The sequence below is a fragment of the Dermatophagoides pteronyssinus genome, unplaced genomic scaffold (genome assembly GCF_027571235.1).
Source record: "Dermatophagoides pteronyssinus isolate colony J.1.1.1.1 unplaced genomic scaffold, Derpt_VIB-CSIC_2022.12 sq0014, whole genome shotgun sequence".
Taxonomy (NCBI): Eukaryota; Metazoa; Arthropoda; class Arachnida; order Sarcoptiformes; family Pyroglyphidae; genus Dermatophagoides; species Dermatophagoides pteronyssinus.
The window spans coordinates 1,101,388-1,126,854 of NW_027461538.1; the positions used below are offsets into that span (position 1 = coordinate 1,101,388).

Consider the following 25,467-nt stretch of genomic DNA (forward strand, 5'->3'; position numbering starts at 1 on the left):
TTGATTTTAATAAATAATTTTTAAAGATTTCGAAGAACAAAAAACTAGAATAAACAATAACAACCGGCAAAAATTCCCATAAATTTTTTCCACAATGTTATCAACCAATAAATTATCTACGACGACGACGACCGTCAAGCATCATCACACGATATGTACTGAAAATATATGGTAAAAATTGTAAACTGAGATAAAGCGAAAGAGAAAAAAAATTACTGGTCGGTTTTTTCTCTCAACATTTCTTCTCAAAACATCTCTTCATGAGGCATTTTATTTCGAAAGCAAGAGAGAGATAGAAAAAGAAGAATATTCATTTCAAAAAAATTGAATCATGTAAAAAATTGGAAAGAAAGAAAAGATTTGTCGTAAAACAAAACAAAAATTAAAATCGACAATCAAAATTTCTGAATGAGTGCGATGTGTAAATGATGTTTGAAATACTGATTAACTAACATAAAATTACAACAAAATACAAATAGATATCACACGCATAGACATTAGATAAGGTAAGTGTGTGTGTGGGTGATGATGTTATGTGTGTGATGTGAATATTATTGTGAATGATGATTGTTGAATGTGAAAAAAATATTTTCAAAAAATCAAAAGAGAAATAGAGATAGCAGGAGAGAGAGAAACTAACAGCCCACCTACCAAACAACAAAACTACTTACACAATATAAATTTACAAACAAACTAAAATTTGGCCGCCTTTTGTTAGATTTTATTAAATAAAAAAACAATGTTTTATATCTAAATGAATCAAAGTGTGTGTGTGTATAACAGAAAAAGGCGGTCGCTTTGCATTCAATTGTCGTCGTTTTTTGGGTTTTTAAATTTTAAAAATGATTTTGTTTTGTTTTGTTTTATGGGATGTGTTCAATGAATGTCACAAATAAACATCAACATACCTTTTTTTGACAACAACGATGATGATAGACAAAATTTGAATGAAATTCTTTGGGTGAACAACAACAAAAACCCGGAAAATATACCGAAATTGAATTTGAATTTGAATTGTCAATTGCAATATTTTTTTTTGGCGATGATGATGGTTACAAAAATTTGAATTTAGTAATTTTTATCCCGAACAAAAAACGCTTTTTATATATCCCGAAAATAACCTTGGCCGTATCACTGTTGCCAGCCAGTTACCAAACAAAAAAAAATACATATTTCGAAATCGATTTTAAAAATTTGAAATTTTTAACAATTTTATTAGTTTAAATCAAGGGATTATGATGAAAATAGGCTAACCCAACAAATCAGATTAGCCGAAAAAGATAGCGGCGACAATTTCCGGACATTTTTAATTAGAATATCCGTATCCAATGAGAATATGATTTGTTCACACGGTTTGAATCAAAACAAATCCCAAAAATCAACAAATACTGAAAAAATTTCCCAAAAAAACATTTAAATGGAAAAACACAACGTTATGGGTGAGAATCGAAATAACATTTTATCGATTTCTTGGATCGATCCAAACACCCAACGACACTAATTACAACAACCACACAAATTGTAGCAAAATTGATTGACAAACAAACAAAGAATCACAATATACAACATACACACTAACATCATACAATCAAAAAGATAATTAGAGCCGTCTTATAATTTTGTGGTAAACTTGGTTACAAACAAAATGAAAAATAATTATTATTATTCAACAAAAACATTTCATTCTTTCGGATTGTTATTGACCGAATTGAATAAAAGAAAAACAAATCAAATATCTGAACTTAATCATCAAAATCGATATTCGATATATATTCTTTTTCGAAAATTGATTTGGTAATAAATTCAATTTGTCCTTGAACAATGATGATCATCTTATGGATAAGATTCTCTTTTGTTAAAACTAAAATCTAGATCATAAGATAATCCACCAAACATAAAGCGTGAGAATCATGCAATATTGCCTAGTGTGAAATGAACAATAATTTTGTTTTCAAAAAATTTCACTTACCGGAAATCCGATGAGACGTTTTTGATGATGGCGACAATGATGAATGGGTGTACAAAGAGTTTATTGACTGACTACTGGATTCTTGTTTAACTAACTTTCGATTTAAATTCTGTTGTTGGTTACTACCATTTTTAATGACTGATTGTCTTGATTTTTGTTTCTGTGTTGTTGTTGGTGATAATTGATGACCATTGATTGTCGTCGAAGTTAAAGATGAGGGTAATGGAGGTGATGAAAGATCCATTGGATTTTGTCGGCAGTATTGTTGATTAGAAGAAGCCGCAGCAGCAGCTGCGGCTGCAGCAATTAACATAGCACTTGTTGTTGTTGATGATGAATTCTGTTGTTGTTGATCAACCACGACATCCATTTTATCTTCAATTCTTCTTAAATCATCGTCATTCATCATTGATGATTGTTGTTGCTGTTGTTGATCAAATAATTTATTATATACGGCTGCTTGTTGTAATAATTGCATCTGTAATGATTGTTGTAATTGTATCAATTGTAATTGGGAATTTGTTGAGGATTCTATTGAAGATTCATTGTTATGATTATCATCATTAGCTATAGATTCTTGTTGTTGTTGTTCAAATAATTGCCTGGCTGCATGTGCAGCTAATGCTTGTGCTAAAACATTTCGGGAATGTGATGATTGTGTTGTCGTTGTTGCTGTTGTTGCCATCGATGATGATGATGATAATGGAGGTGGCATATGATTCATAGCAGCCATCATTGTCATCATTGATGATGGTGATAATGGTTGTTGTTGATGATGATGACCATCCAATGATGATGATGATGATCCTCCAGCATTATCACTATTTGATGACTGTTTATTCGTTGTCGTTTGCTAAAGTGAAAAATTGTAAAAATTAAATTAAATTTCGTTAATTAATGTTTTTCTCTTTAATAGACTCGACATGGCGAAAGAAATCGATAAAAAACATTGAATTTTTTTGAATTTATTCTAAGTGCTTAATTAAACTTGTCTTGTCTTGTTATCATCAATAAGAGGAAAATTCAAATCAACATTCACACGATTTTTGAAAATAAAAACTTACAACTTTCATGATGTTTAGTATCTCTTTTTAATGATTTTTTTCTCAGTGATGATTTTGTTGTGGCTATCATTTGACATTTGTAGTTGAAAATGGGTTTTTGGAAAATTCCAGTAAATCTTGATCCAAAATAATATTTATGCTTTGTGTATAAAAAAGGTTTTCCAAAAATCGATTGAGGTAAATAAAAATAAGAATTTTAAGAGGTTCCTTTCAAAAGTTATATAAGTGTATTGATTTTGATGATTATCATCAGGGTGAAAGTTTAGGCCAAAGATTTTTTCGTAAATTCGTTTGGTTTGTGTCAATTTTTCAAAAAATGGTAAAAAATATATGTTTTCGATACAAAATATATATATTTCAATCTGATTTTTTACAAAAATATCAAGTGTGTAAAGGGCTAATAATGATTCGTATGACAAAATGAAGCTCCAAGATTTATCCAAATTAGAAAATATATTTTCATTTGGAATGTTTGATTCATTCATTCATCTTGTAGTGGTGATGGTTTTTCTTGGTCATTTTGTTTTCAGGTAATCAATTTCCAACAATAATTTTCATTATTTATTAATTTAATTAGTCATTTCGTTTGGTTGACATGAAGCTCTTCTTTTGTTTGTTTTGACAATATTCTATCGGTCTGTCACAACATGTTTAAATTCAGATTCTTCTTTTGCATTGAAAATTTATACAGTTGTTTTGTTTTTTTCGATGATCCGCATGTCATGTTTTTTCGACGATTATAATTGGCGCGAGATGTTGTTGTCATTAACACTTAATTTTTTCAAATTTAAATTGGAAAACACCAACAAACAAACGAAAATATTTACATAACATTTACATTTGGTAATTCTGTTATTATTTTTTTTTGTTTATCAATATTGATGATGTGCAAAAACATTTTCAACGTTTTTTTCATTCACATTCAACATGAATACCAAAACAATTCACTCGCATACGTTGTTTATGAACGGTTCAATCTGGTTCATTTATAAACAGAGAGAAAGCTTGCAAGACAAGACAAAAACATTGTTGGTATGTGTGTGTGATGAGTGCAGCAAAGAAAAAATTGAGCAGAACAAACGAAAAAATTGCGCGCGTTGTACTGCTAAAATGAGATGCTTCTTTTTCTGCTGTGATGATAATGCTGCTAGCTATTTTTGTCACAAATGTCATCGCATCATCATCAATTGAATTGCAAATTTGGATTTAAAAAATAGCGCAAATTGAAATTGTGTGATGAGGTGAGGTAAAATTGACCTAAAATTTCATTACATCACACACACATTATCGCTAGGCATACCGAGACAGATGTTTTGAAAAAATTTAAATAAAATTTTCCAGTATTTTTTCGGCTATAAATGTCAACCGTTAAATGACATATGTTAAATGTTATCATTTTTTATGTAATGGATTCGTCCCCGTGTAAGAATAGTTTTATGTAATGCAACAATCGATTGTTTTATCGATATCGATTAAGTTTCGATAGTGATCATTATTTGATGGAATTTTTTTTAAATATTTACCTCGAAAATGTTATCATTCAAATGATAATCATTGATGTTTAATAATGATAAAAATGATGATGATGATGATGATAACAATAACGATAATGATGTCATCTTATGTTCGATCGATAATTATGATTATTATTACTGCAAAAAAGCGATCGATTAATTGAACAATTTTTTTCGATGATGATTATAACAAGACCAAAATTTCAAGCACAAGATTGATCGATTAAAAAAGAAATCGAAAAACATCGATTGAACAATACACTTTTCAACGAAATAAAAAATCAACAAGATGCAACAACAACAACAACAAAATGTATGATCCGAATCGTTCAGTGGTCGAAAATGAAATGTTTGGTTGGTGGTGAATGATGGAATGTAATTCTCACCGTTTGGTCGTTTGAATCATCATCATGATCAAACATTATCATTGTCGACGTGATGATGATGAAATATTTACTCTTGGTGGTGGTGATGGTGCGTGGTTTTTTGTTTTGTTTTTTGAATTTTGAATTTTCACGGGCTGAGAATTTATATCTTTAAGCTGTGTGTGTGTGGTGTGTGAGAATATTTGTAAAGAAAGGTGAGAGTTTTTCCCATTTTCATTTCATTCTTTATTTTGGATTTTTTTCTGATTTTGATTTTTCTTTATTTATTCAATGCTGGTTAACTAACTAACTTTTTCATCATCATCATTATTCTTATGGGAAGAATTTTTTTTGTTTTTTCTGGAAAAAAGGAAATCAAACCAGATGAGATGTGGTGATGGTCACACACACACACACTTTGGTCTTTTTGCCATATGCATTTGTGTGTGAATGTCGATGAGAGAATCAATTGGGAAAAAATCACACGATGTTTTTTCTTTGGTTTGTTGTCGTCGTCGTTTTCATTATCATTATCATCATAATATCTGGAAAATTCATTCAGAGAAACAAAAAAATATTTTAATTTTTGTTTGTTTGGGTTGATTTTCACAAGCTTAGAATCTTCTTTTTTTAAATTCCCCATCATAGTCATAGTATAAATCACTTAGGTTAGGTTGATGACTATGCCTATGATTCATAGTTCAGTGAGGTTAGGTTGATGACTATGCCTATGATTCATAGTTCAGTGAGGTTAGGTTGATGACTATGACTATGATTCATAGTTCAGTGAGGTTAGGTTGATGACTATGCCTATGATTCATAGTTCAGTGAGGTTAGGTTGATGACTATGGCTATGATTCATAGTTCAGTGAGGTTAGGTTGATGACTATGGCTATGATTCATAGTTCAGTGAGGTTAGGTTGATGACCATGTCTATGATTCATAGTTCAGTGAGGTTAGGTTGATGACTATAATTATGACTATTACCATAGCTGTTAGTCAAAGTCATAGCCTAAGGCCAGCAATTTACACATGTAATAAATAAAAGAAAATATACGTGCGAATAATTCATCCGGACATTCATTGTCATTGGAAAATGTGAGAAATTTTCTCAACGTGAAAAAAACATTGATCTTGAACTTTTTTTGCTGAACGGAAAAATTTCCCAGAAAAATTTTCGAAAGTTTTTTTTCACTTTTGTGGTTCCGATTTCCTTCAAAAAAAATTCAAAAATTTCAACCATGATCACCTGTTGCAGATGATCTAAACTACCGAATGAATAACTTGAACATTTTTTTGTTGAAGAAATTGAGGTCAACCAAAAGTTTATGATCATTTTTTTTATCATCGACAACTTGGCTGGTTTTTGAGTTTTTTTTTAATTTACGTATGCATAAAATGACTAATTTTTTCGGCTTGATTTGACAAATTTGAAAAACTAATGTTAATGACATGAGTTTATTTGATTTTCTTGTTTAATTTGCTAACCACCATCATCATCATTATCATACAAACAAGGTAATAATCAGATCATTTCTGTATTTTCATCATCCATCCATTAATGATTAAGCTTTTAGTTTGAAGAAATCGTTCTCGTTCTGCTTTATGTTTTTTGGCCAAAATTATTATTGTTATCTAAATTTGTTCAATGAATTTTAATCAACATTAACGTTCGATAAATTCACAGCCATTTCCAATTTATCGCCAAAAAAAATCGTTAAGATAATTTAGCAAATTTTTTTCGTCTTAATTTGTTTCGATCATTTTTTTTCGCTGATTTAATTTGAATTTATTGATGATGATTTGGGCCAAAATCAATTAATTTAATTTTGAAATTTTTCTGAAAAAACTTATTTAAAAGTTTCAGAATTCTCAATTTTCACTTTCGATCATCATATTTTTGATTATCATTGAGTATTTGGTGTCAGCAGAAGAGAAAAAAATTAAAAAAAAACAAACTTTTTTTTATTCAGGTGGTCATCATTTACATTGGAATTTTTTTTTTGTCATCAACATGATTATCATTAAGAGAGAAAACAGAGAGCAAAAATGGACACAGAAAAAAACGGACCCGTGGGAGAATAACATCGTCATCATCATCTTAGTTCAAGTGCTTATACAGGTTCAGGTTGTAAGCTTTGCTCTCACACACTCTCTTGAAAACCAGTAGCCAAAAAAAAATAATCATTTGAAAACATCTTTTTTTCAAAATCAGAGCAGCAACAACCATTGATGATGACCATTATCATCTGAATTTTTGAAGTAAAGATGATGAAGAATTCATATCTTTGGATAGCCAAACTTTTTTGCATTCCTCAAATCGTGCGAAAAAAACAACTGAACAAAATGAATGATTTTTCTGTTGGCCATTTTGGTTGGTCGTTGATGATTTATATGATGATGATCATCGGATATGGTGATGGATGATGTTTGACCATAAACCATTGATAATGTCTCCAATCTGATTGATCTGAATCGATTTGTTTCGATTTTGGAAAGAAAATTGAAAAATTGTAATTGAATTTTTTTTCAATTCATTCGATTCAATCAAATTTGAATTTAAATTTGATTGAATTTTTTTCTTTGTTTTATTTCATGAAAAAAGACAATTGTTGTTGTTGTTGCCGTTGATGAGACGAATTTCTGAAAAACAACAACAATAAAATTCAATTGTTTTCCATTCGAACATGGCGTAAAACATGTTGCATAACATTCATCATCATAATGGAAAGGTAATTGTGTTTGTGCTTAGCATCCTGGTTGCTGTTGTTATTCGAGCATCATTTCAAAGCATTCCTATGATGACTGATTGCTACTGTCGAAAATTATTACTTATTATTTTCTTCTTTCTTTTCTTAAACACATGATTTTATTTTTAAAGAAAAATGAAGAAGGAGGTAAACATATTTTCCCACACACACATCACAGACCAAACTTTATTTTTAAAAAATTGGTAGCCATAAGATGCCATTCTTTGTGACATTTTTTTTTCTTCAAAAAATTGATTGACATAACCAACTAACCATTAATCTTAGTGTATACTATTATTATGACATCTGACATTTGTTTGTTGAACTCGAGTTTTTTTTTGTTTGGATAATTTCATTTTAGAAATTTTCTACAAAATTAATTAAAATTTAAAATTTAAAAACAAGATTTTTTTGAGTTTTTGTTTTGGTTATTTAAAAAAAATTTGATTTTTTAGTTTCGAAAGGGAAAAAGAAAAAATCACCTAAATCAAAAGCATCATCCAATAAACAAATAAACAGAAATTTTTCGATTAACATTTGAAAAATATTCATCGTATAGCGAACTGGATCAACGTCAATTAACAACAACGATTCCAGTGATAACATCAACATCATTATCAACAACAACATCGACATCGACAACATCTATTGTTGATATTCGACAATTTTATTGTAAAAAATGGTCAATATTAGCATTATCATTGATATCAATATTAGCAAAATTCATAATTATAATAACATTATGTTTGTTTGCGGATGATTTCGCCAATGAAATTCATCAACAAAAAAGTGAAGAAATATCAATGGATGAAGCCAGAACATTTTTCATCACAATCACAATCATTATTGGCTTAATATGGATATTTTTCACAACAATCGGTTTGTTTGGCGCATTATTTGAACATTATTGTTTTACATTAACATTTTGTTTTCTAAATATATTTACATTATTATATTATCTTTTGAAAGCTTTACATCAACCATTATATTGGTGTATTGTTGTTGTTGATTTTATGATTATGATTATAACAATAATGTTTGTTCTGGAACTATCACGTATTAAAAAACATTATGAAATTCATTTCAATTAATCAATAAAAAATTATTCAATCAATTTTCTTCTGTAATTTTTATATAAATCCTATAAGATTTTGTTCAGCAAAAGATTGATTGATTTAAAAATGTCAACAACTAATTCGGGGTTTTTATTCAAAAAATGGACAGTCATAATATTATGTTCATTTGTATTGATAGCAAAAATTATTGTGACCAGTTTGATATTAATGAGTTTTACTAAATATATTCGTCAAAAAGCAAAACAAGAACAAATAAAATATATGTCGAAAGAATATGAAAATAAATTGAAAAAAGAAACAATTCTAACTGTAATCATACCGGATATAGTGACAATTTTATTTATCCTAATAGGATTGATTGGTGCTATTCGTGAACATTTTTATCTTTCATTAGCATTTTGTTTATTATTTTTATTATCAGTAATCAGAAGTATTATTGATTTTATTAATGATCCAGCACATTGGTGGGAATTTATTTTGATTCTATTATTGATGATTATTGATATTTTATTTGTATATGATCTTTATCGTAATCAACAATCATCATCATCGAAATCGATTGCAAAAACTATACGTAGTAGTGGTAATTATGATAAAATTAATTTCATTATGGGTAAACTTGATAATAAAATTACTGTGGCCAGTAGTAATAACAATGATAATAGTTCATCAACCAAAAAATCATCAAAAAAATCTAGCAAAGAAAAAGATAATTATTCTGGTGTTACCAGTGCAGCTGCTACTGTTAGAAGTAACCAATAAATTTTGATTTTTGTTTTGTTTTGGTTTCATACTGATTAAACTCTTTAAAATTATCTTCTTTCGTTTTGATCTTTCTAAAATTAATATTGATTATGATAGTATTGAATTTTGTTGGATTTTTCTTTAAAATTCTCGAATTATTTCAACAAATTATCGAACTTTTTTGGATAATACCACATATAAACACCATTAAAGAAAATGAATATTTGGCACTACTCACTATTATCAATAAAAATCAATATAATATGGTGTTACCTTTTTATGATTATCGACGATGGATAATAATCGTATTGATTTCATTTTTGTTTATATTAAAACTTATAATAACTATTGATTCTCTTACGGATATTGGTAAAGAAAAACAAGAAACATTTGAAATTGTTAAAAAAATCTTTTTTGAACTTTTGGGTTGTGGCATATTATTATTGGGACTAGTTGGAGCAATCAAAGAAAATTTCTTCCTTTCATTATCATTTTGTTTATTACTTGTATATCTTGTAATCAAAGATTCTATTGAACATAATAATCATTGGCATTTAATAGCCGGACTTGGTGTATTATTATTGATAGATATTTCATTCGTTTATGATCTTTATGGCAAACAATCAGCAGCAAGATCAATCAATGTTAGTAATAGAACAAGAAAATCTTGAATGTTATAAAGATATTTCACTGTTTATTTTTTTGTCAAATAAACTACAAAAATTAGCAATTTGATAATTCAATTTGAACTTTTATTTCAAAAATACCACATATAAAAAAAATAATTCTATATCTTTGTTACATTACGAACATTTTAAAACAAAATATGGTGTTACCTTTTTATGAATATCGACGATGGATAGTAATCGTATTGATAACATTTTTGTTCATATTGAAACTAATATTAACTATAGGTTCTATTGTGCATATTGTCCAAGAAAAAAAAGAAACATTTGAAATTTTTGAAGAAAATTTCCCTGATCTTTTGGGTTGTGGCATATTATTGTTGGGATCGATTGGAGCATTGAAAGAAAATTTCTTCCTTTCATTATCATTTTGTTTATTATTTATATTTCTTATTATCGAAGATTCTATTAAATATAATGATCATTGGTCTATAATAGCCGGACTTGGTGTATTATTATTGATTGATATTTCATTTGTTTATGATCTTTATGGTTATGATCTTTATGGTAAACAATCAGCAGCAAGATCAATCACTGTTAGTAATAGTATTTCCGGATCAAGAAAATGAATATTATAAAGATATTTTGCTGTTGTTGCTACTACGACTTTATTTTTAATTTTGTTTCATGATTAAAATTGATTGAAATCTTTTTGTTTGTGAAAGAAACAACAAAAATTAATTGAATTGAAAATAATATATAAATTGGATGAAAAAATTATTGTATATTTTTGTTGCATTACGAACATTTTGAAACCAAAAAATATGGTGTTACCATTTTATAGTTGTCGCAGATGGATAGTAATGATATTTATTTTTTTTCTATTTGCATTTCAACTTATGATTATCATTAGTTCGATATTTTATTTCGGTCACAAAAAACAAGAAACTTCGGTTATTATCAAAGAACTTGGTATTGGTGTTATTGTTTGTGCCATATTGTTTTCCGGATTAATCGGTGCAATCATAGAACATTTATGGTATTCATTAGCATTTTGTTTATTATTTATTGTCCTTATTGTTAAACGATTTATTATGCCTCGTAATCAAGATCCTATTAATTATCCTTTGATGGCAGTAATGAGCATATTTGCATTGATAGATATTTCATTTGTAATTGATCTTTGGGGTGGTAATAATAAATCATCCACGCCAAATTATCTCATACCTGTTATTATTAAACATTCTGGTAAAAATAGTGATGACCAATCCGGTAAAAGTAGTAAAAATTCTGGTAAAAATAGTGATGATCAATCCGGTAAAAGTAGTAAAAATTCTGGTAAAAATACTGATGATCAATCCGGTAAAAGTAGTAAAAATTCTGGTAAAAATACTGATGATCAATCCGGTAAAAGTAGTAAAAATTCTGGTAAAAATACTGATGATCAATCCGGTAAAAGTAAATCATCAAAAAAATCTTCAGCAAAATAATAATGAATTGAATAGATGAAATAAATATACCACACAATCTAATTTTTTTTGGTGATCGAATTGTGAAAAACAAATCCTAATTGAATTGAATTATAAAATAAAAATTAAATTTCATTTGAACTTTCATTCAGAATTAATTCAAACTACCATATAAATGCGATTAAAAATATAAATTAGTTCAAATAAAAATCGTCCAGTTAAAAAAGAAGTTATTAAAATATAGAAATTATGGCGTATTTTTATGGATTTGAATGCCGAAAATGGACAGTAATCGTAATGTGTATATATTTTATTGTATCAAGAGTTCTTGGAATCATTACGATATTAAGTGTTACGTCAGATGCTAAAGATGACAAAGCAAATGGAAGATTTAATATTCAATGGTATGGCATTCAATTAATAAAATGTGCTGTATCATTGGTTGGATTATATGGAGCAATCAAAGAACATTTATGGTTTTCATTGACATTTTGTTTATTCTTTTTATATACTGGAATAAGAGAAATTATTGATAATTCTAAATTATTATATTTATTATCAATTATATTGACATTTCTATTATTGATAGATATTTCATTTGTAATCGATCTATTTCGTCATTATTATTCATCATCATCATCAACAAAAATATCGATTCGAACAACTATTAGTGGTAAAGATAGTGGTAAAGATAGTGTTAAAAATAGTGTTAAAAATGATAAATTTTCCAAAAAAACATCAACCAAAAATTCTGGTGCATCATCTGCTCCTAGTTCAGCTCAAGATTAAATTTTATTTTGTTTATTTTGATTTAAATCTTTTTTCCTTTAAAACTCTCTAATTATTTGAACAACAAAAAACATTTGAATCGAATTATAAAATAAAAATTAAATTTCATTTCTACTTTCATTCAGGGTGAAAAAACTATCATATAAATGCGATTGAAAATAGAAATTAGTTCAAACAAACCACTAAAAAAAGTTATTAAAATAAAGGAAATATGACATATTTTTATGGATTCGAATGCCGAAAATGGACAATAATCGTAATGTGTTTATTTTTGATTGTAGCAAGAATTTTCGCAATCATTTCTTTAATTGAAGGTACTGCAACTACTGATGACGAAGATATCAAAGAACCTGATAAAAATAGCAAAGAATTTAATTTCAAATGGCTTATTATACAATTAATAAAATGTGCTATAATATTGGTAGGATTATATGGAGCAATCAAAGAACATTTATGGTTTTCATTGACATTTTGTGTATTATTTTTATATGCTGCAGTAAATGATATTATTGAACATGCTAAATCTTTATATTTATTATCAGCCATATTGACATTTCTATTATTGATAGATATTTCATTTGTAATCGATCTATTCCGTCATTATTATTCATCATCATCATCAACAAAAATATCGATTCGAACAACTATTAGTGGTAAAGATAGTGTTAAAAATAGTAAATTCTCCAAAAAAACATCAACCAAAAATTCAAAAGATATTTATTCTGGTGCATCAACTTCTTCTTGTTCGGCTCCAGTTTAAATTTTCTTTTGTTTTTGATTTTGCTTCAATTTCATAAATAAAATTTTTTTCTACATTCAATTTTTTTCTTTAAAATTCTCGAATTATTTCAAACAAACAAATTGGTCGAACTTCTGTTGAGAAATATTACATATAAATAGGATGAAATTTTTTGCAATCACCAAAAAAATTCAAACAAATATGGCGTTACCTTTTTATGAAATTCGACGATGGTTCATAATCGTATTGATTTCATTTTTGTTTATATTAAAACTTATGATATGCATCAGTTTTATAATACATATTGGTGACAAGGAAAAAGAAAAAAAAACAATCGATATTGTTAAAGATTGTTTTCTTCAACTTTTGGGTTGTGGCATATTATTGTTGGGATTAATCGGAGCAATTAAAGAAAATTTCTTCCTTTCATTATCATTTTGTGTATTGCTTGCATATCTTATTATCAAAAATTTGATTCATCATAGTGATCATTGGCCTTTAATAGCCGGATTTGGTGTATTATTATTGATAGATATTTCATTCGTATATGATATTTTCTCTAATCAGCAATCATCATCATCATCATCAATATCGAGAAAAACAACAACTATTAGTAGTAAAAAAGGTTCATTATCGAGAAAATCATCACAAAAGTCTAAAAATAGTTATTCTGGTTTTACAGGTGTTTCTACATCTAATTAAATTACAATTTTTTGAAATTTGTTTCATTTTATTATTAAAATTTGATTGAAATGCTTTAAAATTCTCTAATTATTTTAACAATGATGATGATGATTGTTTGATTGAATTCTGAAAACAAATCATTATTAAATTGAATTTGAATAAAAAAATATTCGCTTCGAACCATATAAATTGGATGAAATTATAAATCTGATGTTTATTTTAAATTTATAAATCAGTTACGTCCGGAAAAAAGACATTCAAAAAAGAAAAGAAAATTATGGCCCTTTTATTTGGATATGATTATCGAAGATGGTTAATAATTATTCTTTGTTCATATATGGTTGGATCAACGTTGCATAAAATCTCTATTGGTGTTGAATTATTACACTTAAACCTTAATAAACAAGGAAGTAATGTGTTGACAAATTTTATAATTGATATTATAACATTGGCAATAGCATTGATAGGATTGATTGGATCAATTAAAGAACATTTATGGCTTTCATTAGCATTTTGTATACTATATGTTGCACTTTTAATCAAAGATTTTTTACATGCATATAACCATTGGTATTTTATAGTCGGAATGATAATCAAATGTTCATTATTTTTAATAGATATTTCATTCGTTTATGATCTCTATTATAACCAATCAAATTTCAGTTCATCATCATCAAAAAAAAGTAGAAAATAATATTTTTCAATTAATAAACCAAACATCAATTTTCATCTATCTAATACCATCTTATAAGATGTTTGTTTGTTTCCAAATTAATAATTATTATTAAATTCAATCATAATATTTCCCTTGCTTTGAAGCATAAATTTAATTTTCTTCTGAAATTGCTTGATTCAAAATTATTAAGAAATAAATTGTTACAACAAAAGAAAAAACAATTTCTTAATCAAATTTCTTAAGCAACAATTCAATTCAATATTCGAACATTGCTGTTTGCAAACCATATAAATTGAATGAAATATATGTGTTTTTCATTTCAAAAGAAAATATGGCTCGTTTTGTCGGAATTGTATGTCAAAAATGGGTAATAATTATAATATGTTTATGTTTCTTGGTTATGTTACTTGCGCTAGATATTCCAGCTTGCATCCAATTTGTAAATGGAAAAGACAAAGATGATCCTGATTTGATTCCAAAAGTTATTGCTATGGTATTAGGTTTTCTCGCGGTATTGTTCGGATTGTTGGGAGCATGCATGGAAAATATATGGCTATCATTAATATTTTGTTTACTATTGATAAGCTCTTTGGTCAAAAGTTTTTTTGATAAGGAACCACTCGAGCTTTATGTATTGATAACACTTGTCATTCTAACATTGATAGATATTTTTTTTGTTGTTGATCTTTGTCGTATATCAAGAGTGAAGAATGTTATTGTAGACCCCGAGACATCAACATCAACACCGACATCACAAACAAATCGTACATAGAGCACTCGATTCATAACATAGCAAACTAAAGGAAAGAGGACAAATTTCATTCAAGCATCCAATCGTCTAATGTTTAGAAATATTTGCATTTTCATTTTTAAAATAGATGCTTTATTTATTCAAAAAATAAATTCTTCAATTTTAATATATTTTTCAAGCAACTTTGTTCAATGAAAAAAACTTTTTCTTTTCAAATTAATTCAATAACGATGATAATGATTGTTTGGTTGAATTGTGAAAGCAAATCATAATTAAATTGAATTTGAATCAACATTTATTCAGTTACAACTACTATTGCGAACTATATAAATCCAATGAAATTATAAATATAATGCCCATTTTCAATATCAGTTACGTCCAAAAAAAAAGTCATTCAAAAAGAAGAAAATTATGGCATATTTATATGGATATGATTATCGAAGATGGGCAATAATTGTTTTTTGTTCATTTTTGCTTGGATCAAAAGTGGTTAGAATTTCTATTGATGTTGATTTATTTAACAAAACCAAGAAAGAAATTGTGGAAAGAATAATTATTGATTCAATAACAATTGTTATATTATCGATAGGATTGATTGGATCAATTAAAGAACATCTATGGCTTTCATTAACATTTTGTATACTATTTTTTGCACTTTTAATCAGAGATATTATTTATTTACAGCAAGGTTGGCAACGACTAATCATAATGATAATGAAATGTTTATTATTTTTAATAGATATTTCATTCGTATATGATCTTTATCGCAACCAATCATCATCAAAATCAATTGCAAAAACTCTTCGTAGTAGTGGTAAATATGATAAAACTAATTTTATAATTAATAAATTTAATGATAAAAGTAGTAATGCCAGTAGTAATAACAATGATAAAAGTTCATCAACCAAAAAATCATCGAAAAATTCTAGTGTTACCAGTACAGCTGCTACTGTTAGAAGTAACAAATGAATTTTGATTTTTTGTTGAAAAATAATGAACAAGAATTATCTATTACTCGATTTATCTGTCAAAAAAAAACTAAAGGAATGAGAACAAAAATGAAATGTTGAGAAATATTATCAATTTAAAAGTTGATGATATATTAATTGAAACCAATAAATTCTTGAATTACAATAAATTTGTTTACAATTGAATTCGTTTCAGTAATTTTGTTCTAAAATTATCAACAACAACAACAAAAAACCATTCATTGTCGAATGGAAAAAAAATTCCCCAAATTTAATTTGATTAAAATTTTCAATTTACCCACATACAGCCAACAAAAAAAAATTCCATATAAATCTACATGAAAAAAATATCAAATCAAAAAATCAAAATCAAAAAAGTTTGAGCTTCGTAAATTCAAAATCAAAGAACAACTATGGCCGGTTTTTTTGGATATGAATGTCGAAGATGGTCAATAATCGTATTGTGTTCATTTTTTCTTGTATTTAAAATTATCGAAATTTGTTTTATTATTTTTGTTAAAGGGAGTAAAAAACCTGAACATGAACCTGAATCGGAAAGTCTTTCACCTATGGTAATGGTCGTTCTTGAAATAATAACATTTTTAATATTGTTGATGGGTTTTTATGGTGCATATAAAGAAAATTTTTATCTTTCATTGGCATTTTGTGTATTATTTACAATTGCTTTAGTCTATGGCATTGTTGCCATGGCGCAAGATAAAAAACACATTGTTGGCATTGTTATTATGGCCATTATAATTTTGTTGGATAGTTTTTTCGTATTTGAACTTTATGGAAATCAATATGGATCAGGATCCAGTTCCTCCAGTGGCAAATCATCAAAAGCTAATTCCCAATATAGTTCAGGATCATCCAAAAGGTCGAAGAAATGAACAATTGATTGATGATTTTAATGAATAAAATGATATTTTTTAATTACAATCAACAATTTATTATTATTATCATATCAATATCAATATTTTTGCTCTATAATTGCTTTCTAAATTATCAACAACAAAAATTATTGTTGAATCAAACAAATTTTCAAATTTGACTTTCAATTTAAAAAAATTGCATATAAGTCAACAAAAATAAAATTTCCATTCACCTAAAATATGGCACAATTTTTTGGATTTTCATGTCGAAAATGGACAATCATTGTATTGTGTTCATTCTTGATTGTGGCCAAGATTATTGAACTAATTACTATTTTTTCGCATAAAAATGAAATTGTACCAAAAAATGATGATAAAACAATAATTGCATTGGTTGTTTATGAAATAATAACCATTGCAACAATATTGATTGGTTTGTTTGGTGCAATCAAAGAAAATTTTTATCTTTCCATTACATTTTGTATAATATTTTCATACATTTTGATCCGAATGATTATCAATTTGTTTAATAATGTCAAATTTGCTTATGAAATAATCGTAATGGCCACATTGATTTTTTCTGATATTCTATTCGTATTCGAACTTTATGGTTCTAAATCAACAACAACAGTGCCAACATGAGCATCAACAGTATCAACATCAAAAACAACTCATTCTCAATTCTCATCGGATGTTTGTTTCTATTTTCATTTTAAAATTAACCAAATAAAAAAAAACAATTTCTTTCAATAATTTTGTTCTAGAATTTGATTGTTTGATTCAAAATTGATCAAAAATCATTGTGGAATGGAAGGAAAAAAATTTCTATATAAAAATAAATTGCTAATGTGTTTATAAATTTGAGTTAAAGAAATAAAGTAGTCAACGAAAACTTTCATCTCAAAAGAAATGACTCAAACAGCGGGATTTTCATGTCGAAAATGGACAATCATTGGTTTATGTTCGTTATTGTTAATAGTGAAAGCTATTGCCATTTGTGTTTTTGTAGCTGATTTTGATTCTAATATTGATAAAATCAATCAAGATAAAAAGCCATGGGAAAAATTGACAAAATTTCATGCAATTGTTTCAGTGGTTTTACCGAACGTCGTCTATGTTATAGTATCATTGATAGGAATATGCGGTGCGATTAAAGAAAGTTTTTGTCTTTCAACAACATTTTGTGTACTATTCGTATATCCTGCTATCAAAATGATTATCGATTTATCAAATGATTCAAAATATTGGTATGAATTTATTGTTATTGCAGTATTAGCAGCTGCAGAAATTTATTTCGTCATTGATTTGTTTAAAGATCGATCCAAATTAACAAGTAAATCACAATCTTCGTCATCATCAGCGCGAAAACAATCATCTGCAAAAGCAATTTCCAATACATATTCAGGTGCAAGTTCAAATATGACTACAAGAAATCCATCATCTTCTAAAGGAATTTCAAACACATATTCAGGTGCAAGTTCAAATATGTCTACAAGAAAACCATCATCTTCTAAAGGAACTTCAGGTGCATCCAGTTTTGGTATTGCTACTGGCGCTGCTTCTACTCCTTGAACATTTAATTTTCAAAACAAAATCAAAAAAATTGATAATTTAATAAATGAAAAAAATTCTTGAATTTTTCTTTGTCGATTATAAAATCAAATGAAAAAAAATTCTGTCGTGATTTGAAATCGAAAAATGGACACCTTTTTGTTTGAATTGAAATGGAAAAAATGGACAATCATTGTATTGATTTCAACATTGTTAATGGTGAAACTGATATCAACTTATATTGCATTTGCAACTATTGATTCATTTATTAACGAATTAGAAATCTATTTGGATATAATTGCCACCAAAACAACGGCATTTATTGTGTTAATAATTTTCAATACAATAAGTATATCAATAACATTGATCGGATTGTTTGGTGCAATCTTTGAACACTATTGTTCATCAATAATATTCACAATATTATATTCATTCACTTTAGTTGGTGTTATTTGTGAGTTATTTAAGAATTCAAATTATATTTATGAATTTTTCCTTGTATTCCTATTGTATGTTGCTGAAATTTCATTCATAATTGATTTACGCCAACGACATTTGATGACAACAATTAAAACTAAAATTTCTAAAACCAACTCTTTTGATTCATCATTATCGACAACAACTAAAGAAAAAATGATTTCATTTCGAAAACTTTCTGATTTGATCAATAAATCCATTGTTGTTCGCAAATGAATTTCAACAAAACATTTAAATTCAATTTGAATAAAACATTTATAAATAAAGAGAATTATATTTGAACATTTTTATAAAAAATCAATAATAATTTTGTTACTCAAAAAACAAATCCGATGGAAATTCGTGCTTTTCTTGGTAAATTTAAAAATTTTGAATTTAAAAGATGGACACTGGTCGCTATATTTTCAGTGGTCATTTTAGAGAAAATAATAACTTTAATTTCCTTTTTGGCGAAAAAAAATGATTATGTTAAAGAAATACAACTGAACGAAGATGTAACCTTATCAAAAACACAAGCCCTAATCATTGTTGTGATATCTGAATTAATAACTATTGCCATTTTAATAATGGGATTGATTGGTGCTTTACGACAAAAATTTTGTCTTTCATTAACATTTTGTATATTTTTTGGATTGTCTATGATCAAATCTGTAGTCGATTTATCTGTTGGTGACCAAAATATATTCATATTTATTGGTTTGTTAATATTTTTTATTCTTGATGCTTTATTTGTTTATGAGTTAAGAAAATTACGATCAAAACGTAAAAATTCAGATGATGATGATGACGATTCCACCAAAACAACAATTTCAACTAAACTTAAAAAATCATCCAGATCATCATTCAAAAATTTATCATCCAAACGAAAAATTGAACAAAGTGATAAAAGTGATAAAACTGAAAAAAGTGATAAAACTGATAAAAGTTTTGTTTGAATTTTGTTTCTGGTCTAAATTATCATCATAATCATTTGAAAGAAATAAATTGATAATTTTTAAACTGTTTCCTTACAAAATCTAAATAAATTGAGAAAACTTGATTAATTTCGTTGTGTAATTATTGCATCATAATCACAGTAATTAATTAACTTTTGCGAAATTAAGATTGTATTGCAATGATGATGATGATGATGATAAATTTTTTCTCTCTGCGAAATAATCTAATCAATAAATTTTTTGTTGACCATCTTTGGCTATCTATTTAATGATTTGAACGATTTTTCGATATCGATATTTTTGTTAAAACGTTACATAATCAACAACAACAGCAGTAGCTTAATCGAATTAATTACTAAATTCATTTTTGTTGTTGTTGGTGAAATTTAATTAACGATTCATGTTGTTTCTCGCTTGTGATATCATAAAATGAATATGATGTCAGAAAAATTGGGCCCAATTTTTTCCGATAATCAATCGATTTTTTCGATATTATCGCAAGTTTATTTTTTTTCTCAGTGAAAATCACATTAACCCTTTTTTATCAAAAATCAACTAATTTAGTTGAATTTTTTCTTTACTTTCTCATTGGCTATTCATTTTTCGTTTGTTTTCAGAAACAAGTATAATCTAGATTTAGATTAATTTCTATAATCGAATCTGAATTTTACCTTGTTATCTTATTATGCCAAGTAATTCTTATCGATTTTTTATACAACGACTTTGTCGACAAAAGCAGATTTTTTGTTTGTTTTTTTCGAGTTGAAAATTCTGTCGGCTTGTTTTTTTCACTGTTTGTCTCTCTTGTCATTTGCGAGATAAACAGCAACTAAATTGCTAATAAATTTTTGTGTGTGTGATTAACGAAAAAAAGATTTCATGTTTTTTTTGGTAGATTATATAAGAGTAAGAAACAAACGCACGCACCGACAGGTAATACGCATGCGTTTTGATCGTGGGAAAATAAATTTTTCTCGAAAAATACAAAATATTCTTCTCACGTAAAGCGCGGGAGTAAAAAACGATCATCAGGCCCCGGTCATTAAATTTAAAACAATGATTTAATAACAAATTTTAAAAATTTTTGTTTTTTCGCTCGAATAAAAACAATGGCCAGCAAATATCATAATCATCATTGATTCTGATCGATTTGATTGGATGTAATCCGTTGCTGCCATTTGACAGAAACTAAGAAATCATTATCTGGTCAGCATCATCGATAATAACAAAAAATGATTTATTTTTTTACCTTGAAATTTAGGGTGAGAAAATTCATTATTTGACAATGATGTTTGAATGTTTATTTCAATCATTTCATTAATTAAATTAAATGATCATAAAAAGAGATAAATTTATGAATGAAAATAGTAAAAGTCATAGAATAGAATAGGAAGTGGTGGTTGTTTGGAAAGTTTTTTGTTGATGATTTTTTTCAAAACAAAATGCTTTCACCTGTCACATTGAAAAAACAAGATACAATGGTCAATTTTCACATGTGAAAATGACAAATATTTTGTTCATTTGTTTATTCCATTTGAACTTGGTGTTTGATTCGTTTAATTATATAATCATCATTTTAAAAAACGGTGACAACAAATTTTCGAGGTATTTTTGTGGTAGATTCTTGAAAACAAATTTTTGCTTGAAATTTTAAAAATTTGATCAATTCAATTTCGGTTTTTGCCCGTGTGTGTGTGAAATGTTTTTTTGGAATGATGATGATAATAATCATATCACCATTATTATCCCAAAAAGATAAAAGCAAAAATTATCATCAAATCAACAACAACAAATTACCGACCCATTCTCTATCACAAAATATCATCAAAATTAGTGATGCGCAGCACGTTTGGGAAAAGCATCTAATGGCCATTCACACAAAACCAAACTGAAAAACATGAAGCAAATCGTCGCACACAAACATCGTGAACGTAATTGACACCGTGTCTCATCATCATCAACATTGCTAATAAGATTGGTGGTGGTGGTCATGTGTGTGATGGTGTACATCAACAGCAACAACACACATTGAAAGATTTGACCCGAAAAAAATTATTGCGTAACATCATTTCCCCCGTCACTACTTATCTCTCTCTCTCTCATTGACAACATTTTAGATTGTAATCAAAATTAATCACATTCATTCATTTTTTGGGTTTTTTTTACAAAGATTTTATCAATTCAAATGATTCTCATGGAAAGTAAAGTTTAAAAAAATCTTTAAACGGGGTTTTGACTAGAACGGTTTTTGATTAAAAAAAGACAATTTTTCATTCATCAGCTTGTCAGCAGTTTGGCTAAACGAGAAAAATCAGCCAGTTTAACTGTGTTTATTGATTTGATTTTGTTGTTGATTATCGAAAAAATTACGATAAAGTTGAGTAAAAAAATGATAATTAACTTGACAATCATCATCAGCATTCAAATGAAAAAAGAACATAAAATTAGTTGGCAAGAAAAACGAAAAATTTAAATTTGTTTTTCGATTTCGCGGTAGCTAGCCTGAAGGTTAGCTTAAAATATTAGATGATGGTGGTCGTCGTCGGCTGTTTTGGTTCGATTTAGCTTTTTGTGGCCATTATTTTTCATTCATTTAATTTAGCATGATTGAATTCAAAGTTGTCAAGTCGCGACAAACAAATCAAACCGATACCCGATCAATTATTTTTCTTTTTGGTTAAAATTCTTAGATAATAATGACATTAACCATGTTTATGTTTGTTTGTTTTAGTTTTGATAAAATTCTTGTTCTATTCGCAAAAAAGTTTATCCATTTTTTCTGATTGTTGTTGATCAAATCTTAATGATAATAATGATGATAATGATAATGATAATAACGATGTTCAACAATGATGATGATAATGATGATGTAACAATTATTTTTCTTATGTAGTTTTAAATGGTAGTTGAGAAAAGTAAAGTAAAAAAACAAAACCAAAAGGCCATAGGTCAACATCATTAGTGATTATTATTATTTTCTTTATTTCTTTGGTCAAGTTTCATAGCTAGCCATCCATCAATTCACACACACACAATGTTGTTTTTGTTTTTCGGAACTCTTTGTACTTGAAATAATCGATCGATCGATAATATCATCGAATCAAATATCGATAGATTCGATCGATCGATTATTGGATAATCGATATTTGATTAGATGGGATTATAAACGGGATAATAACAACAAAAAGCAATAAAATGATGATGATCATCATCGAATGATTGAAATAAAAACCAAACAATTTTAATTATTTTGTTAAAAGAAAATAATAATAATTTTGATTATCATCATCATCATCATTATAATTGTTGTTGTTGTTTTCGTTGTTTTTGATGTTTCAATCAAAGTCTAGACATTGAACAGAAAAACAGCTAAACAGAAAAAAATTGATTTGATCGATCATTTTGTTTGGTTAGATCTTCTCTAACGATGGAGCCAAGATGGACAATCAACCAACCAACCAACCAAGCTAATTATGATGAGAATTTAATTTTTGTTTCTCATCCATTTTTCGGGTTATTTTGTTGTTGTTGATTGTTATCAGTAATTTTGGCCTTCTCGGTTTATCACCACGATTAACATTAGAGATTCTTTATCACGAAATTTCCCAATCAATTCAAATGATTGAAAAGGGGAAGGAAAATCAATGTTGAATTGTCATCGAATTTGAATTTGATTTGAGGATTTTTTCAAAAACAAAAAAGCTTTTTAAAAATCAATTTCATTCACAAATCATCGATCATAATGATGATTTTTATCGAATCGATACATATCCTGTTCAATTTTAAAAAGATTTATTCTTTGAAACTGAAATCCGATTTCGATTGACTGAATGAATTCACAACAACGAAAAGCAAATCATTATCATTCAAGGTGATCATTATCCATTTGTTTTCTTAAAACATTCAACAAATCTTGAACATGTTTGAACATATTTGGATTTTTAATCTCAATAATGTTCTTAATTAAATTTTATTCTGAATGTTTTTGATTCGAAAACATTTTTATATTGAATTTAATTAAGATAAGGATCAGGTTTTCTTTTCAATAGTGAAAAACGTAAATTTTTTTTAATGAAATTGGTCATTTTTGTTTTCGAATACATCAAGCTTTTTCCTTCATTCATTGTCACACCAATCAAATGGAAAGCTTATTTTTTTGAATGAAAACTTGTCATATTCATCATGATCATGATTGACAATGTCAAGTCTTTAATTTAGATTTTGTTCTCCTTTTTTCTGATTCAATGTTAACAATAAAAAAATCGATTCAATTTTGAATATCTAAAGATCAAACGAATTGACCGCAATATGTGTCATCAATAACCGAAATAACTACAATAATAATAATAAACTGAAAAAATTGATATCAAAATCAATTTTGCAATTTGATTTGATCAAATTGTCATTCTTTTATTGATCATTACTCCATTATATATCTCTTTTTCTTTCTCTCTATTTGGCTCAAGTTCAAAGGTCGATTTTGTTTCTTTGCTCTTATATAATAATTTCTTTCAAACAGAAAAAACTTGAATTGAATTAAATTAACCTTTCAGGTAAAAAATTTTATTGTCCCCTTTTTTCTTTTCTCTCGCATCGATATCTTCTTGTTATTATTATTGTCGGTCGATGTTTTTTTCATTGTTGTTGTCCACAATGATCATCATCGATACGAATGATTGCGTGCCATTTCGTTTGATTTTCATTCATTCAATTTTATTCCAATTGAATGATCAATGTTATTCAATAATATAGTGTGGATCATAAGAAGTTTTTCTCTATTTCGTAGTAAAATAAGAATTGATCGTCGTCGATGGCGGTAGGTTTTTCAAATCTTCAACCTGTGTGGTAAAAAATTGAAGTTAATTTGAACAACAACAACAACAAGAAAAGTTTGACAATAATTGAACCTGAAAATGACAGAATTGAAAATCGGCTGTGAATTTCTTTGATTTTTTTTTGCTTAATTTTAATAACATATTATCAATGATAATGTTTGATGTTGCTGTATCGATCGATCTGATGGATAATCTTAACCAGCGAGGAACAAACAAATTTTATTATTATTTTTGGATCAAATATCACAATTCGAATAGGTAATCATAAATAAAATGAATAACAATCAAATGTGATTATATAACGTGTAATTGGTGTGTTTGGGCATGTGAAAACATCTATTATACTTGTTTGTCCGTTCGTTTGTTTGTTTCCCCTTCCATTAAAAGAATGATGATGATGATAACTTTTTGATTTGATTTGATTCGAAGAATGATATTTCAATGGAAAAAACCCGAATTTTTTTCTTGCTCAAAAATCATTGATTTTGATGTGTGTATAAAAAGTAATTTTCTTTTTCTCTTATCTGATCATTATTATCGATGAATCGAATCAAAAAAAAAGTTTTCTCATGAATTATTGGACACAAAAAGCAATATGAAAAATATTGCT

The 25,467-nt window shown here is 27.3% G+C and overlaps 3 protein-coding genes across 3 annotated transcripts; 2 read left to right on the plus strand and 1 right to left on the minus strand.

The window, feature by feature from the left end:
- Positions 1-37: 37 nt before the first annotated feature.
- Positions 38-3,980, minus strand: LOC142645554 (uncharacterized). Its single transcript, XM_075822047.1, has 3 exons — positions 3,034-3,980; positions 1,970-2,822; positions 38-158 (listed from the first exon to the last, which is right to left on the minus strand). Exons 1-3 carry the CDS (start codon positions 3,040-3,042, stop codon positions 145-147), a joined length of 876 nt encoding a protein of 291 aa, XP_075678162.1. The 5' UTR covers positions 3,043-3,980; the 3' UTR covers positions 38-144.
- Positions 3,981-5,477: 1,497 nt separating this feature from the next.
- Positions 5,478-13,855, plus strand: LOC142645556 (uncharacterized). Its single transcript, XM_075822049.1, has 2 exons — positions 5,478-8,541; positions 12,492-13,855. The coding sequence occupies exon 2, from the start codon at positions 12,578-12,580 to the stop codon at positions 13,124-13,126; it is 549 nt and encodes a 182-aa protein (XP_075678164.1). The 5' UTR covers positions 5,478-8,541; positions 12,492-12,577; the 3' UTR covers positions 13,127-13,855.
- Positions 8,535-10,220, plus strand: LOC142645555 (uncharacterized). The gene has a single exon (XM_075822048.1). It carries the CDS (start codon positions 8,844-8,846, stop codon positions 9,498-9,500), a length of 657 nt encoding a protein of 218 aa, XP_075678163.1. The 5' UTR covers positions 8,535-8,843; the 3' UTR covers positions 9,501-10,220.
- Positions 13,856-25,467: the final 11,612 nt, after the last annotated feature.

Excerpts from the sequence above, each read along its gene's own strand:
- LOC142645555 (XM_075822048.1), top strand. The coding sequence starts at position 8,844 with ATGTCAACAACTAATTCGGGGTTTTTATTCAAAAAATGGACAGTCATA.
- LOC142645556 (XM_075822049.1), top strand. The coding sequence starts at position 12,578 with ATGACATATTTTTATGGATTCGAATGCCGAAAATGGACAATAATCGTA.